The sequence below is a fragment of the Rousettus aegyptiacus genome, unplaced genomic scaffold (genome assembly GCF_014176215.1).
Source record: "Rousettus aegyptiacus isolate mRouAeg1 unplaced genomic scaffold, mRouAeg1.p scaffold_m13_p_5, whole genome shotgun sequence".
Classification (NCBI taxonomy): Eukaryota; Metazoa; Chordata; class Mammalia; order Chiroptera; family Pteropodidae; genus Rousettus; species Rousettus aegyptiacus.
In genome coordinates, this window is record NW_023416308.1 from 112,351,752 (window position 1) to 112,366,494 (window position 14,743).

Sequence of the window (14,743 nt, forward strand, 5' to 3'; positions counted from 1 at the left end):
GGTCCTGTTTTTATTTCCATGATTTAATTAAAAAATTCCTGAAAGAAATCTTTTGCAACCACTAAAGCTTCTTGTCATTTTGAAGCTTAGAGAACCCTTTGACTTGTGCCATAATTGTTCCTTACTACAGAATTTTGTCTCCGGAAAGTAAAGTTCATTTTAGAGGCAGCCAAAGGGGAGACAGTGGGTGACCCAAGTATGCAAAAGGCAGATGGGACATACGGGTGGCAGTTCAATTTGCTAGCTCATGTTTTCTGTTCGCAAAAGACTCTACCCTAATTTTGACAGGTGTCCTCAGGCACTAAATCTCAGAACACTGGCCAGAACCCTTTATTTTCACTGTCTATAACTTTAGTATATAAACTCTTGTGCCGAAATCCTAGATTAAAACAAGTTAAATGATTGGTTTTCAGTCTACTGATCTAGGAACAACCTTGGCTTTGTGCAACAGATTTTAACTGTTCTGTGTCAAATGTAGCTTAAGTCAGATTACATTAGCTTGTTTATTCATGGATGTTTTCAGTTACCTGTCCTGCTGCAAAGACTGAAGGGATTTATTTTACATTTGCTAGTTTATGTTGCCTTTTTGTTGCCGTCTTAGAAGCTTTGAATTGTTTTCACATCAGCCAAATACTTTGATTGTTTTAACTCAGAAATGAGGCAGGTCAAAAGTTATTATTATAAAGATAAGGATTTACCTTTGCTTGCCAGTTGTTTACTTCAACGACAACAAAAAAAATCATAGGCTTGACCAAGAATCAACCTATTGAAATACACTGGTGACTGCGGGTACTTTTTCAGTTGGCTATTGTTTCAACACAAAATTGACCTAGAACACAGAGGAGCCCTAACTAGATCAGCTGTTCAGATGGAGCCTGAAGATCATCCAGGTGGTTTGGTTCTCAACATTATGGGCAAGGTGTTATGTGTCTGCTGTGGGAAGGTATTAGCAAAATCACCTAAATCTCATTTTGGTTTCTCTACCTGCTGATGAGATACTATAATACAAGACCCAAATCCCCTCAGATCTTAGCATGCCTTAGTTTAAACCCTGACCCTCACAGAAAGGCACTTACCTCTTAATAGGCAGCCACACTTAAGCCAGTTTGATAAATGCCATTTTTTTTTTAAAGAAAAAAAACCATAATAAATCAGATAAAGTCCCAAATCAGACAAATTGCACAAAAGAGATGAGATGAAAGCTTCCCCGGAGAGGAAGAGATGTCCACAAGAAAGCTGAGCTGAGCCTCGTAAAAAGCACGGCCCTTCTCTCACGATGCGTGAGCACAGTAGGAGCTGGCTTCTGTTCCAGCCTTTGGGGATGCTTCTAAGGCAGTGTCCGAGAGCCAACAGGCAGCTTTTGTCAGGTTTAGGACAGCAGGAGGCCATTCTGGCATAGTCCAGTGGTCCTGTTAGCGGAGGCTGCTGCTGCTGCTGGCCTGAGAGCTACCCATACCTGGATGGTCGGGACTGTGTCGGTTCTGGAGAAAGCAAAAGAGGGTAAGAAAACAGCCTTTATCAGGGCTGTACAGGAAAACACTGCAACATGCTCTGGGTTTTCAGTCTTTGGTGCAACCTGAGGCCAGGGACTCCACCCAGGACAGGGGTGGGACATGGGGAAACTTACTGGACTGCAGCACCAGGCCCCTACCCTACCTTCTTTTTCTTCTTCTCTTTCTTCTTCCTTTTCCGCTCAGGATCCTCTTCTTTTTTCTTTTTCTTCTTCTTGTGATCCGAATCAGATGGTGTTTCTGTAGGAGACATTAGGTAGCTATCATACGTAGAGCTCAAAATTCCCTCCTGCTAGCACTGTAAACTACAGGCAACCCCTAGTCAAGGACAACTGCATTTCCTCAGATGGCCAGAGAGGATACAGAGGTACTTTGCTAAGGCCAAGTTCCCACCTGCCTGGGGGACCCCAGTACATCAGTTTCTTCCTTCAGGAAAATTTGGGAGTCCAGGGCTCTGTAAGAAGAGCCCTGGGCTTTCAAATGAGGAAGGCTGAACCAGATTCAAAATGTCAGGTTTTCTGGCTTTGAATAGAACAGCTTCTTACCTGGGGGGACAGGATCTTGGGTACGGCTCTGTTTGTGCTTGTGCTTATTCTTCTTCTTGGGAGGCTGAATATGCATCAGACGACACTGCTCTGGCAACTGAAGGAACCAAAGGAAGGTCCAGGTGAGTGCAGCGGGGAAATCCCCCGCTCCCATCATCTGTTCTTCTCAATAAGCTAGGAAGGAACAGACTTGGACAGAAAAACCACCTCCATGCCTTTCAGGGCTCCCCATTTGGCTTCTTCCTCCCCAAGAGGGGACTTACCGGGCCAGTGTGGAGGCGAAAGCCAGCTAGCATGGTCCCTGTGATAGGATTGAAAGAGCCACCAAGAATAGGGGGCTTCTCGATGAGGGAGCGGAGGCTGCTGTTATCATGGGAACCAGGCAGATCAATCATCCCTGGCAGGTCAGGCAGGAAGTTGCTCAGCTTCTCTTTCACCTTCTTCCCACAGAATTTATTATAGGCATGTTCCAGGTTGTAGTGTGTGATCAGGTTAGTGCTGCCTGTCAGCTCAGTGTTGCCTAGAGGCCACAGGGAGTATTATGAAGTATTAGTCCCAAGAGTAGAGAATTTTTAAGTCACCCAAAGGGAAAGTGAAGACTAGATTTTAGCCTAAATAAGGAATCTTTTAAGTGAGAATTACAAAAAAATTTAAATTTATTTTTAAAGTAAGAATAGCAAAAGTAAGTTAAAAAACACTAAAAGTATGATATTATAGAAGGGTAAATTAGAATGGGAATGAGGAAAAAAATAGGCAAAAATCCAAATAGGGCAGAGATGGAAATAGCTCTACCCCAGTGAAAGAGACACTCCTCTCCTTGAATTAACCAGAATAATTTCCATGACACTTAACTCTGTGCTAAACACTGTTCTGGGTGTTTTTCATAGAAATTACTCTCCCTGACACAACCAGATTACTATTACCTCACAGCTCAGCTACAACCAAGCTAAGGGCCAAATATGACCCAATGGCTTCCTTTTTTTTTCCCCCTCCCAAGAAACACTGATCAACTTTATATGGAGAAACAGTCAGATTTTTCTAGCCACTGCTGCTAATGTATTACCATCATCTTCATTCCTCCTAATAATACCAAATTATTCTTAACAATTCTTCGTGAAGAAGAAATATTTGATTAGAAGTTGGGCAACTAGAATTCTAATCTTAATTGCCCTCTATGCCTCAGTTTCTTCTTATCCATGGAATGTCATAATAATTATCCTAACTATACTAAATTATTTTTTAAGGTTCAAATGAAAACGTGCTGAAAGGTATGAAGTGTATAAATGTAAAGCATTCTCAGTATAAATATTGCACGGCTGACTTTTTCTAAAGAACATAAACTTATTAGTAATAAGGATCCAGTGGCTAGGGTGGAAATATCCAGTCCACAACTTCATCTAGAGTAATGATGAACATGAAAGGTAAAATGACAAAAGTGGCCTGTTTATAATCACTCACTTGGAACACTCAGGTCTTGAATCGTAAGGCCCTTGAGGGCAGAGACAACACCTGTTAACTCATGGATGGCTGGTGCCCTGAATGCCACAGCATCGGTGCTCAATAACTATTAAAGGAATAAGATATTTTTCTCCATACCTCCAGGCCTTACCCTATTCTTTTCCTGGTAATTTTACGTCAAACATCTCAGAATTGTGGGCTACTGTTACTGGTATGAGGCTTGTGCCATAGCGCCTTTCCTCATAACTTGGCACTGCCTCCTGCTGTTATAATATCCTGATTTTTCCCCTCTTTCTGTCACCTCTCCTACTTCCAGGTGGTTATGCTCAAGGCTCAGGTGTGCTTTTTCTGAACTCTAACAAGAGTTCTATCTGACTTTTAGACTAGTGGTTCTATGAAGGTGATTTATAAATTTCTCTCTCCAGCCCTGACTCCTCTCCTGAAAACTAATCTTCCATTTCCAACTTCCTCTTAGTCAATTCTATGCAGATTCTCTTTTTTTCTTAAATGCCTACGGCACCTGGTGTTCCAAGGTGGTCTCCCATCCAAGTACTAACCAGGCCCGATCCTGCTTAGCTCCTGAGATAACTATTCAGGCGAGATCTGACACGTTCAGGGTGGCATGGCTGTAGACTCCTATTTTTTATTTTTAACTCCAAATCTTCCTCACCTCATTCATGGTTTCTCTATTTCAATACATAGCACACTCATTCTCTAGATATTTTTAGAAGCACTACTTCCCAGTTCAAAAATCTCAGTGGTTTCCTATCACCCTCAAAAAAGCTCAAATTCTTTTTTATCTGGCACTCATGGTTAAACATATCGTACTATATGATTTAGCTTTGAGGCCTACTCAACCACCAGTCCTCTATGCAAAATTTCTGATCCATACAAATGGGTTTCTACCATCTCCTGAAAAAAAAAACAAAACAACAACAACAACAAAAAACCCACCACTCATAGTGTTTCCTTTTTGGAAATTTCTTTTAGGAAAATTGACCTAATTATAGGAAAATTCTTCCTAATATTCCTCACCAATATGAATTCTTCAAGGTCCAGCTCAAGTGACAACTTCTTCCTGCTGTCATTTTGGATAACAAGAAACACATTTTGAAAAACATCATGTAGTTCTTAAAAGTTGCTGTATGTGAGGCATGACCATGAAGTAATGCAATTTGCCTTGACAAGAAATACAGTCACTACTTTATCCTTAAACCATATGATAGGCATCCCTAAGTAAAACAAGCTCCTTAAAAGCAAGAATCAAGCTTATTAATCTTTCTCCCCTTTCACCTCATGACCCCACCTTCCTATACCACCAGCATTTGCCCAGAATATCTATTCAGCATCCGTCAACTGATCAATATAAATAGGTACAAACAGAATTGGTAAGGTTAAAGAAACTGCTGGTAGACATGAACCACTAACCAACCAACCAAAGTTAACCTCTCTGTGCTTGTGTTTTTAACTATAAATTGCAGGTAACAATGCCTACTCAAGGGGCTAGTCTAAGAATGCAATATGTTCATTATTAATTCCCTCAACTATTGATGAAGCAGTAGGACTTACAATGAACTGAAAGGCATTTTGAAGCCTTAACATGTCCAAAATGACTTGACTTCCACCTCCTCAAACTTGTTCCTTCCTGGTCACTGCACTACCATCTGCTCAATTATTCAAACCAAGAATTTAAAAATCATCCCTTATTCCTCTCTTCCTCACTACTTTATTCAACCCTCCATTCCTGTCAGCTCTACCTCTAACATTTATCCTGCATCCATTCATTTCTCTCCTCTATTGTTATCACCTAGTCAAAACCATCATCTCTTTCATGGTTTCCCTACTTCCCATTCTTAATGTAGCTGCTTGAATGATTAAAAATAAATAAATTAGTTAGATCCTGTCACCTTCCTGTGTTAAAATGGATTCCCCTGACCTTAAAATCTAAATGCTTTATAAAGCCCTCTGCTTACCACCGCCCCACCACCCCTGCCTTTTCATCTTCTATCACTTTTTCCTTTTGTTCATGTTGCTGGAGTCCAAGTTTTTTTTCATGTGGGGGCTTCTGCTCTCATTTCCTGTATTTAGAATTATCTTTCCCTCTCATTCATACATGGCTGGCTCTTTCTCTATGCTTACCTTCTAGCTCCAATGTTATCTACTCAGGGCTTACCTGATTACTCTAGCTAAAGTAGTTATGCCCCCTCAATTCTTTATTACGTTTTCTCCTTGTAGCACTAGCCACCATCTTATCCTGTTTACTCTGTGCCTGCTCCACTGATACATAAACTTCAAAAACACAAGGATCTTGTCAGCCTCGTTCATAGCTGTATCGTCAGCATTTAGAACAGTGCTTGGTACATAGTAGGTCCTCAACAAAATAATTTTTTGATTGAAAGAATCTGGTTCAAATCTAATCACTTCAAACAGATGAAGAAACCCCAGAAGCCATGAGGCGGGTAACATGCCCCAAACCAACATTAAGTTTGTGGCAGATCTGAAACTAAAACCCTAGGTTCACAGGGATGTTAAATAGGGACTCTTGAGTTCCAAACTCAAACCCTGGATCATTTTTAGAGAGCCATAATCCAGTGTCGGGGACAGAGACCGGATATGACGTGAAAGATGGTCATGGAGATGCATTCTCTTCCCATTCCCAATCCATCCTAAGAATTCACATCATCCCTTTGGTTGTGAACCCTCAAAGGCCTTTCAATTTAGAGCTCCAAGGTGCTGGCACTCGTTGCCTAGGTTACTTGCACTTCTGCCACCTTAAAGCCACGCCCATCACCCTCTCGTTATGATCTGATTGGCTGACTTCGGCCAGGCCTAGTACTCACCTGGCAGTTCCCGCATTAGGTAGAAGGGACCACAACCAGCTGCTTTGTCGGCGCCGGGAGGGGCGGTGACCGCGATGGGGGGCGGAGCTGTGCCGGGTCCCCCGCCTGGAGGAGGGGGAGGCGGAGGTGGAGGTTTTCCGGGTCCGAAGCCGAGTGCAGTTGGGGGCGGCGGTGGGTCAGCCTGAGCTCCGAACAGCGCCGTGAAATTCTCCATTTTCCCCTCTGTCCGGCGCTGTCCCGGTGTCTGGCGCTAGTAATTTTCATTGGACAGTCCTTTCACGGCGTACCGTCCTTTTCCTCCCTGAGCCACTTATTATTGGATGCTTCGGGACCCGCCTACCTTTTCCCGGCAACTACTTCCGTCGCTGTTTGAGCACGTTCGGAAAGTGCTATCTAACCTTATTAAAACCTTTGTTCTCGCCGCCGGCCACATTCGCATATCCAATAAAATGACTTAGATGGAAAAAAGCGACAGCGAGATTGACGAATAAAGCATCAAGTCCCTTTTCCAGGGCCTCCCTGTCGCGGCGCCCAATCAGAGACCTGCTTCTGGCCCCGGAGGCGGTGCGTCCGAGGCCAGGCCCAATGGAAAGGCTGAACGGCGGGAGAGGCGGGGCCAGGCCCACCGACGCAGCAGAGCGGCGAGCGCCCCGGGGCCCAGAAGATGGCGGTGCTGGCACCACTAATTGCTCTGGTGTATTCGGTGCCGCGACTTTCACGATGGCTGGCCCGACCTTACTATCTTCTGTCAGCCCTGCTGTCTGCCGCCTTCCTACTCGTGAGGAAGCTGCCCCCGCTCTGCCACACTCTCCCCACGCAACGCGAAGACGGCAACCCGTGTGACTTTGACTGGGTGAGCGACCCCCGCCATGGGACCCCGCGACCTTGACTGTCCCTTCCCCCGCGGTTGCATCGGGGGACCCTAGGTTCACCTTTTTCAGAACACCTGAAGTTCCGATCCTGTAGCGAACTTACCATTAGAGTATAGGGCCTGGACCGCCATCGATGGCAAAACAGCAAGTTAGCCACCTGCACATCAGCCTGGGCCTTCTGACGCTTGAGTCTAGGATTCTTTCCATCTTACTATTCATATTCGTCAACAGCCCTACCCAAACGCTACACGCGCAGGTACGGTGTTTTACAGTGCTCTCATATATAAAGCCCCTTATGGAGCCAGAGAGATAGTCAAGTAGGAGTATTCCCGTCTTATTGGTGAAGAAATGATCTCTACGTGATTAGGAGACTTGTCCAAGGTCACAACCAGTGAGTGACTAGGATTTGAAATCACATTTCCGGTCACGGTACCTGCACACTCTTATCACCCATTTCTTAATTCAGTTAACACTAACAGAGTGCACGCTATATGCTAGACACTATGCTGCATCCTGAGGGTGCAAAAATGAATGAAACTGTTAGGCTTATTAAAAAGGAATTGTAAAAATTACATCGCAAAGAAATCTATCCCAAGCCTCTTGCTGTATTTCCTAAGTAGAGGTGGAGAGACCACTCAGGCAGATAAGCTGACATTCTAGGCCCTCTGCTCTGTGTTCTGAGAGAGGGTCATCCTGAGTTTTCCTTTTATTCCAGTCCAAAAATGAGTCTTGACCTTTACCAGAATCCACTTCCTTACTTTTATCCTCCACCTCTTGTTTTCTCTTTCATACTTCCCGGTCCTTTCTCAGACAGTGTTATTAAGTAGCTGAAGTGTCACCCTGCTATATCAAAAGATCTGACATGCTATACCACTTTAACCAAAATGGAACTAAAAGACATAAGTGGATAGTAAAAAAGATTTTAAAAAGGGTAGGGACATTTAATATAATGAATTTCTCTGTGTACTTTTGTCTAATACTATGCAAAATACTAGGAGGTTTTATATTTTGTTATTACTAATAGAATTTTTAACTTCAGATGGTCCCTGACTTAAGATAGTTTGACTTACAATTTTTCAACTAGGATCTAGGTGCGATATACATTCAGTAGAAACCATACATCAAATTTTGGACTTTGATCTTTTTCTGAACTAGCGATGTGTGTTACGGTACTCTTGTGATTTGGGGCATTGGCAGTGAGCCACAGCTCCCAGTCAGCCACACCATCAAGAGGCGAACAACATTTTCCACAGCGTAGTGTTGAATACCTTTTCAACTTACGATATTTTCAACTTTAATGATGGGTTTATCAGGTTCATTGTTGAGTCATAGAGCATCTCTGTTTAGGGTTCATAGCCAGTGTTTTCCTGGAAAATCTGTTTTGCTGATTTAACTCGGTGATTGGGAAGTTATGATAGTAAGGCAAATAATGCTAGCAATAACAGGTAAACCTCAAATTTTCTGTGGTTTAGCAGAATAAGAGCTTATTTCTATTTGCTTAAATAAAAGCAAAGAAGCATTTTTTTCCTGTGTATACTGTCTTTCAGCATAACCAAATAATAAGGAAATGTTGATTTCCTAATGGAAGAATTTGTACTAATAAATACAGAACGAATGATTAAATTTAAAAATCATTTAGCAATCCCTAATGAAATAATAACTCTATGCACTGATCATCTGTGGATGCTACAACCATCAGATGAAAAGTTGATATGTCCTCTAAAGGGATGCAGTCTAGCACCACTTGTGATGTCCTTTTGGCAAAAGATTTGAATTTCATTGTATTCAAACCTCTAAATTTCATTATTACTTTACAACAAATATGGAAGATAGAAGATCATCATGAGACAAATACCATGAGTATGCAAATAGCTAAATCCAGAAAGTGGGAAAGTTGACAGTACAACCAGCTCAATTTCTTCAACAGATAAATAACTTGGAGGGAAAAGGAAGAACAGGTATCTTTTAGAGATTAAGGAGGACCAAAGAATCACATCAGCCAAAGGCAGTGAGTGGATCTTGCTTGGTCCTGATTTGAACAAATAACAATAGAAAGGAAATTTGAGATAATTGAGATTTTTAAAATAAGGGCAAAGTATTAGGTGACATTAAAGAATTATTAATTGTGTTAGCTATGATAATGGTATTTTGGTTTTTTTAGAAAAAGAAATCTGTATCTGTAAGAGATACAGAAGTATATACAGGTGAAATGATACAGTTGGAATTTGCTTTAAGTTTTCTCCAGCAAAAAATTGGGTAGCATAGATGAAATGGAACCATTTTGGCAAAATGTTCCTGTTGAGTCTGAGTAATAGGAGTCCCTTTAAGTATTGTAGGGGAAGAAAAATAGCTTTCCATCTATCCTTCTGAGGTCTCAGCTGAGACCTCTAATAAAAGACAGATTAAAGACAAAAGACATAGAAGTCTATTAATATGTATACCTCATGTATACATGGGAGATACCCAGGGGAAAATGAGTAACTCCAAGAGGTGGCTTAGCACTCTGGCTTATGTAGCATCTTCAACGAAGAACAATAAATTTGTGGAGAAATGACTGGACAAGGGACAACAGTTTTAGGCTTCCAAGGGCAGCAAACTGTGGGAAGGTAAACTAATGGTAGATAAAGTCTAGTTTGTTATATAGATTCCTCTGGTGCTGTCTTCAGGCTGATAGGGTCTAAAGTTATCTCACTTGATTAACTTTTGTCTTTCTGGTACAGAGGGTTGAAAGGACACTTTTGAAATTTTATGTCCTACTTTTAGACAGAAAAGAGGAGGGCAGGGAGCTTTTCTTGTATCTACTTCTCATTTGCCTCAGGCTTAAAATAATCCTGAAGTGGCATATTTTGGAGTAGCATATTCTGTTTCCCTTCAGTATACTCCCTTGTGTATGTTTGAAAATTTCCATTTAAAAAAGTTTAAAAGCAATGAATAAACAAGCAGAACAGCCAAAGGGACTCTGCTTTATATAGTTATTCTGGAACCTGGGCTCATACTGTCTTCACCTTCCGGCCTTAAGATCATCTCAGTATCATGTAGACAGCAGCTGAAGAAAGAAAGCTGGAATGCAAGGCCACACCCTTTCTTACTGTGAGGATACAGAAGTGGCACATCACTTCCATTCAGGAGTGCTGGTCACACAGTTCTGCCTAGATGCTACTGAGAGTCTAGCTGCAATATGCCTAGGAAGAAAAGGAAATAAGGTTTGAAGTATACATAGCCAGTCTTCACCATAGACCCATTCTGTATCTTTAGAGAATATTTCTTTTTAGTCTTATCTTTGGTCTCCTGATTGACCACAGTTCGCTTTTTAAATTCCTCTTTCCACAGTTGGAAGTCCCAATTCTAACCCAATTTCATTTGTGAAAACTAATTTTGCTCAGGTGTATTTAGGAAAGTGTCATTTTTTCTCACCCCCACTTTACATGTCCATTTCTAAATCCGGTCAGTTACTCTTCGTTGAAGACTGAGGCTAAAAACCTAGGTCCCTAACTCCTAGTTGTAAGTCACAGTGGACTGGTTCTGTCTGAAATAATGATTTGGACCCCTGTATTATAAACAGAAGGGTACGGATGGTCTCAACCACCCAATCTACAGTTGCCCTCCTCCCATGCTTTCATATGGTCCTTGTTATTCTTCATTGCAGTCTTTACTCTTTAAAATTATTCTTTCTGGATGTGGTTCCATAGTGTAGCGCTTAGCACGTCTGCTTTACATGCAGAAGGTCCTGGGTTCACACCCCAGTGGAGGTGCGGTCTATGGTCTGTGGCCATGCCACCCTGAATAAGCCCAATGTCTGATCTTGGAAGCTAAGCAGGGTTGGGCCTGGTTAGTACTTGGATGGGAGACCACCTAGGAAGACCAGGTGCTGTAGGCATAAATTATAATTAAAAAATAGTAATAAAGTTATCCTTTCCTTGTTTTGTTTATTGTCTATCTCACTTGGCTCAAGTTGAATTTACATTCTGGAATGTGAGAAAGAACTCTAAGCCAAGGGTACTGGAAAGGGCCTTTGAGATCTCCGAAAGGCCTCCTTAAACTCTCAGATTATGTTGAAGGTACATGGATTATCACTATGATATTTGATGAAGAGGAACGATCTCAGTAAACTCAGATAGAATAACCAGATATTATATTAATGGAATATTACTGAGAAAGTTTCCCTGGAAGTTTTATTTTATCAGAGTCCACCTGAGTTGGTTGTAATATCTTACACTTTTACACCATTCATACTTTATACAGCTCTTCTATGCTTATTATCATTTAATCTTCACAATAGCATTTTGAAATAGGAAATCAAAGCTCAGTGGTTAAGTGACTTTCCGGAAGGCATCAGCCAGTTTGTGGCAGGGGCAGAACCTGAACCCAGATTTTTCTGGCCGGTGATTTTCCCTCTATGCCATAGCTAACTCCAGTTCTTTCTTTATCGTTACCATTTGGATCTCTGTTGCTTTTTTTGCTCCCTTACCTACCCAAATCGTCTCTGTTGACAGCATTCCTGTCACTTTGATTCTGTTCCAGAGAGAAGTAGAGATCCTGATGTTTCTCAGTGCCATTGTGATGATGAAGAACCGCAGATCCAGTGAGTTTAGCCTGCTTCTCAGTCTCCCAAGGGTGGGACTGACGCCCTCCAGAGGTGCTTTCATTCATGTTATGAGAGGGGCATTATTTGGTGAACTACTTTCTCATTCCACGCCAAGGCTGAATTTGATCTTAGACTTTTGTTCCCTCCCCCTCTCCAATTTCAAAGTACCTCAGGAAGAAAGACAAAGACTGGGATATAGGAGCATGCAGCCCAGCCTGACCTGTGACATCTTTGTGTTTCAGTCACCGTGGAGCAACATATAGGCAACATCTTCATGTTTAGTAAAGTGGCCAATGCAATTCTTTTCTTCCGCCTGGATATTCGCATGGGCCTGCTTTACATCACACTCTGCATAGGTAAGGAAACTACAGACTTGGTTGTGGGAACCCAATTGCAATCCCAAACCAGTTTCTTCATACCCTTCTTCCATATCTTTTACCTAATTGATTATGTGTGTGGCTGAGACGATAAGAATCTATGGAAACTATTTTAGGAGGAAGGGAACGTGTCAGTGGTCTGTGTATGTCCACAAAGTGTATACTTTGGTGCTTGAAATCTTTGAATTGGTTTGAAAGTAAATCCCCTCCCCAAGGCCTTGTATGGTTCCTCTGACATCTTTTTTCTATGTTTAGTGTTCCTGATGACGTGCAAACCTCCCCTGTACATGGGCCCTGAGTACATCAAGTACTTCAGTGATAAAACTATTGATGTGAGTGCTCATCCTCCTGTCTGTCTCTTGGGTGCCTGGCGGGTGATGTTGTAATTGTGCTCCGTACTCACCAGGAGCAACAGTGCTTCAGAATGGAAGTCAAGGGCACTGCGGATTTTCTTGGAGCTACGGGAGGCGGACAGGGGAAGCAGGGTGAAGAATTAGATGCTAAGGCCTGAATCTTTCCAGGAACCTGTGTGATCCAGCTCACTGTTTCTTCCCTGTGTGTGGCAGGAAGAGCTGGAGAGGGACAAGAGGGTCACTTGGATAGTGGAGTTCTTTGCCAATTGGTCTAGCGACTGCCAATCATTTGCTCCAATCTACGCTGACCTCTCCCTCAAGTGAGTAGTGCAGAGGGAGGGATGGCGGAAATTGCAGTGCTGCATCTTCCCTCTCATTGTTTTTGGCCTTGATTTTTGCACATTACAACCAAAGGCATCTCCCACCCCCTCTAATAGCTATACTTCTTCCCTCGATCCAGTCTCTTCTTTGACTATGTTAAATAATATGTTCTTCTTAGGTACAACTGTACCGGGCTAAATTTTGGGAAGGTGGACGTTGGACGCTACACCGATGTTAGTACGCGGTACGTAAGGGCCTAGGCAGAGGGTGTAAGCAGGGAGTCGCTTTGAGTGGTGTTTACAGGTGTATTTACAAAGTATTTTCTGGGCCCTGTAGGTACAAAGTGAGCACGTCGCCCCTTACCAAGCAGCTTCCTACCCTGATCCTGTTCCAAGGTGGCAAGGAAGTCATGCGGCGGCCACAGATTGACAAGAAAGGACGAGCTGTCTCTTGGACTTTCTCTGAGGTATAGAAGAGTGGGCCCATGGTTTGGAGAAGGGTGTGGAGCCCAACCTGGGTTTGATTCCTAGCTCTGCCACTTGCCTACAAGCCTTGAGAGTGTGGACTAGTTATTATCTCATTCCTGAATTCACTCAGCAGATTTATATTATGTTTCTACCATGTGTCAGACCTGCGAGTACTAGGGAACAGTTGTTAAGATTCAGTGTCAAAGGTCCTTGTATAAGTCATCTGTAGACTTGAGGTTCCTTAGTAATAAATTGGAGACAGTAACACTTGGCTCGCAGGGTGGTTTTGCAGATTACATTAAATGTTTAGGTGTAATTCTTGGCACAGTAATAGGTACTTAAATATTAGTTGACTTTTCCAGTTACCCAAAAAAGATTTAGGTTAGAGTAGACATTTGTCCTTTGCTTTCTCCTTTCCTAGACTGCTTCTAAATACCTTGCTTCCCAGGCTCTGAAGTCTCCTTTCCAACCTGAACCCTGTTGTGTGCATCTGTTTTGTGCAGGAGAACGTGATCCGTGAATTCAGCTTGAATGAGCTGTATCAACGGGCCAAGAAGCTATCGAAGGCTGGAGATAGTATTCCTGAGGAGCAGCCTGTGGCTCCAACCCCTATGGCAGTGCCAGAGGGGGAAAGCAAGAAGAACAAATAGGTTCCCTGCCTTGCTAGTGCCTCTCAACCATCCCAGGCACCTCTGAAACCCTGCCCCTTCTGTAACCACAAGCCTTGCCTGAGGCCTTGGCCTTTATTTATGTTTTCCCTGTTGGCTGTGCCTAGGTGGGGCAGGGTGCTGCTTCTCATTTTAAAGAAGCATCCAGGGAATCAACAGGCACCCTCCGAGAAGGCCTCCACTGCTGTGGCCAACTGTTTCACTGGAGGAAGGGGGAGAGCTCATGTGATGGCGAGGAAATGCTTTCCCCTCCAAGCTTGCATCAGTGTGCTGAGTGCTGCCCACCACTCATCTCCATCGCGCTGTGGTTTCATTATTCCTTAGTGGACCTACACAGACTACTTAGATTAGGTTAAACCTTCACGTAAGATGCCAGGGTACAGAGTCAGCACTAGGATTTTCCCGTCAAGGACCTTTACTACTTTAGACCCGTTTGGGTGGTCTGTGGCCTTCATTAAAAAGTATAAACCTAATTTTGTCACAGGTCCCAAGGAGAAGCCTTTAACCACAGTTTTCTCATTGAAAACAGTATTGAATCTATTTTATGGAGGTTGGGAGGAAGGGAAATAGAGGTTTGAGACCTTCCCTTGTGTAGTGGGCCTGGAGGAGAAGCCTCTGGGCAGAATTGGGGTTTCACTTACCCTCCTACTGATTCTCCCCACGCCCAGTTGCTGGTTTTCCATAATAAAGAGACTAGGATTTCCTTTTGATTGTGTCCTCTTGAGTTACTTGTGTGTTAAAAAGCC

The 14,743-nt window shown here is 42.8% G+C and overlaps 2 protein-coding genes and 1 pseudogene across 3 annotated transcripts; 2 read left to right on the top strand and 1 right to left on the bottom strand.

The window, feature by feature from the left end:
• Window positions 1-2: 2 nt before the first annotated feature.
• On the bottom strand, window positions 3-6,775 carry MED19 (mediator complex subunit 19). The gene is made up of 5 exons (XM_016160015.2): window positions 6,355-6,775; window positions 2,320-2,576; window positions 2,057-2,153; window positions 1,657-1,751; window positions 3-1,481 (listed from the first exon to the last, which is right to left on the bottom strand). The coding sequence occupies exons 1-5, from the start codon at window positions 6,566-6,568 to the stop codon at window positions 1,413-1,415; spliced, it is 732 nt and encodes a 243-aa protein (XP_016015501.2). The 5' UTR covers window positions 6,569-6,775; the 3' UTR covers window positions 3-1,412.
• A 197-nt stretch (window positions 6,776-6,972) lies between these two features.
• TMX2 (thioredoxin related transmembrane protein 2) lies at window positions 6,973-14,707 on the top strand. Of its 2 annotated transcripts, XM_016159993.2 has the most exons (8): window positions 6,973-7,207; window positions 11,748-11,808; window positions 12,054-12,167; window positions 12,444-12,520; window positions 12,755-12,861; window positions 13,041-13,106; window positions 13,199-13,328; window positions 13,833-14,707. In XM_016159993.2, exons 1-8 carry the CDS (start codon window positions 7,019-7,021, stop codon window positions 13,977-13,979), a joined length of 891 nt encoding a protein of 296 aa, XP_016015479.1. In that variant the 5' UTR covers window positions 6,973-7,018; the 3' UTR covers window positions 13,980-14,707. The 2 variants fall into 2 exon arrangements, with proteins under 2 accessions (XP_016015479.1, XP_036077064.1); XM_036221171.1 differs by lacking the exon at window positions 13,833-14,707 and having other exon boundaries at window positions 6,975-7,207; window positions 13,041-13,095; window positions 13,199-13,291.
• Window positions 10,988-11,103, top strand: LOC118603432 (annotated as a pseudogene).
• Window positions 14,708-14,743: the final 36 nt, after the last annotated feature.

Excerpts from the sequence above, each read along its gene's own strand:
- MED19 (XM_016160015.2), bottom strand. The coding sequence starts at position 6,568 with ATGGAGAATTTCACGGCGCTGTTCGGAGCTCAGGCTGACCCACCGCCG. Across the intron at positions 2,154-2,319 it reads TTCGCCTCCACACTGGCCCG|TTGCCAGAGCAGTGTCGTCT; the intron begins GTAAGTCCCCTC and ends TGGTTCCTTCAG. Across the intron at positions 1,752-2,056 it reads CCAAGATCCTGTCCCCCCAG|AAACACCATCTGATTCGGAT; the intron begins GTAAGAAGCTGT and ends TGTCTCCTACAG.
- TMX2 (XM_016159993.2), top strand. The coding sequence starts at position 7,019 with ATGGCGGTGCTGGCACCACTAATTGCTCTGGTGTATTCGGTGCCGCGA. Across the intron at positions 12,521-12,754 it reads TCAGTGATAAAACTATTGAT|GAAGAGCTGGAGAGGGACAA; the intron begins GTGAGTGCTCAT and ends TGTGTGTGGCAG. Across the intron at positions 12,862-13,040 it reads TACGCTGACCTCTCCCTCAA|GTACAACTGTACCGGGCTAA; the intron begins GTGAGTAGTGCA and ends TGTTCTTCTTAG.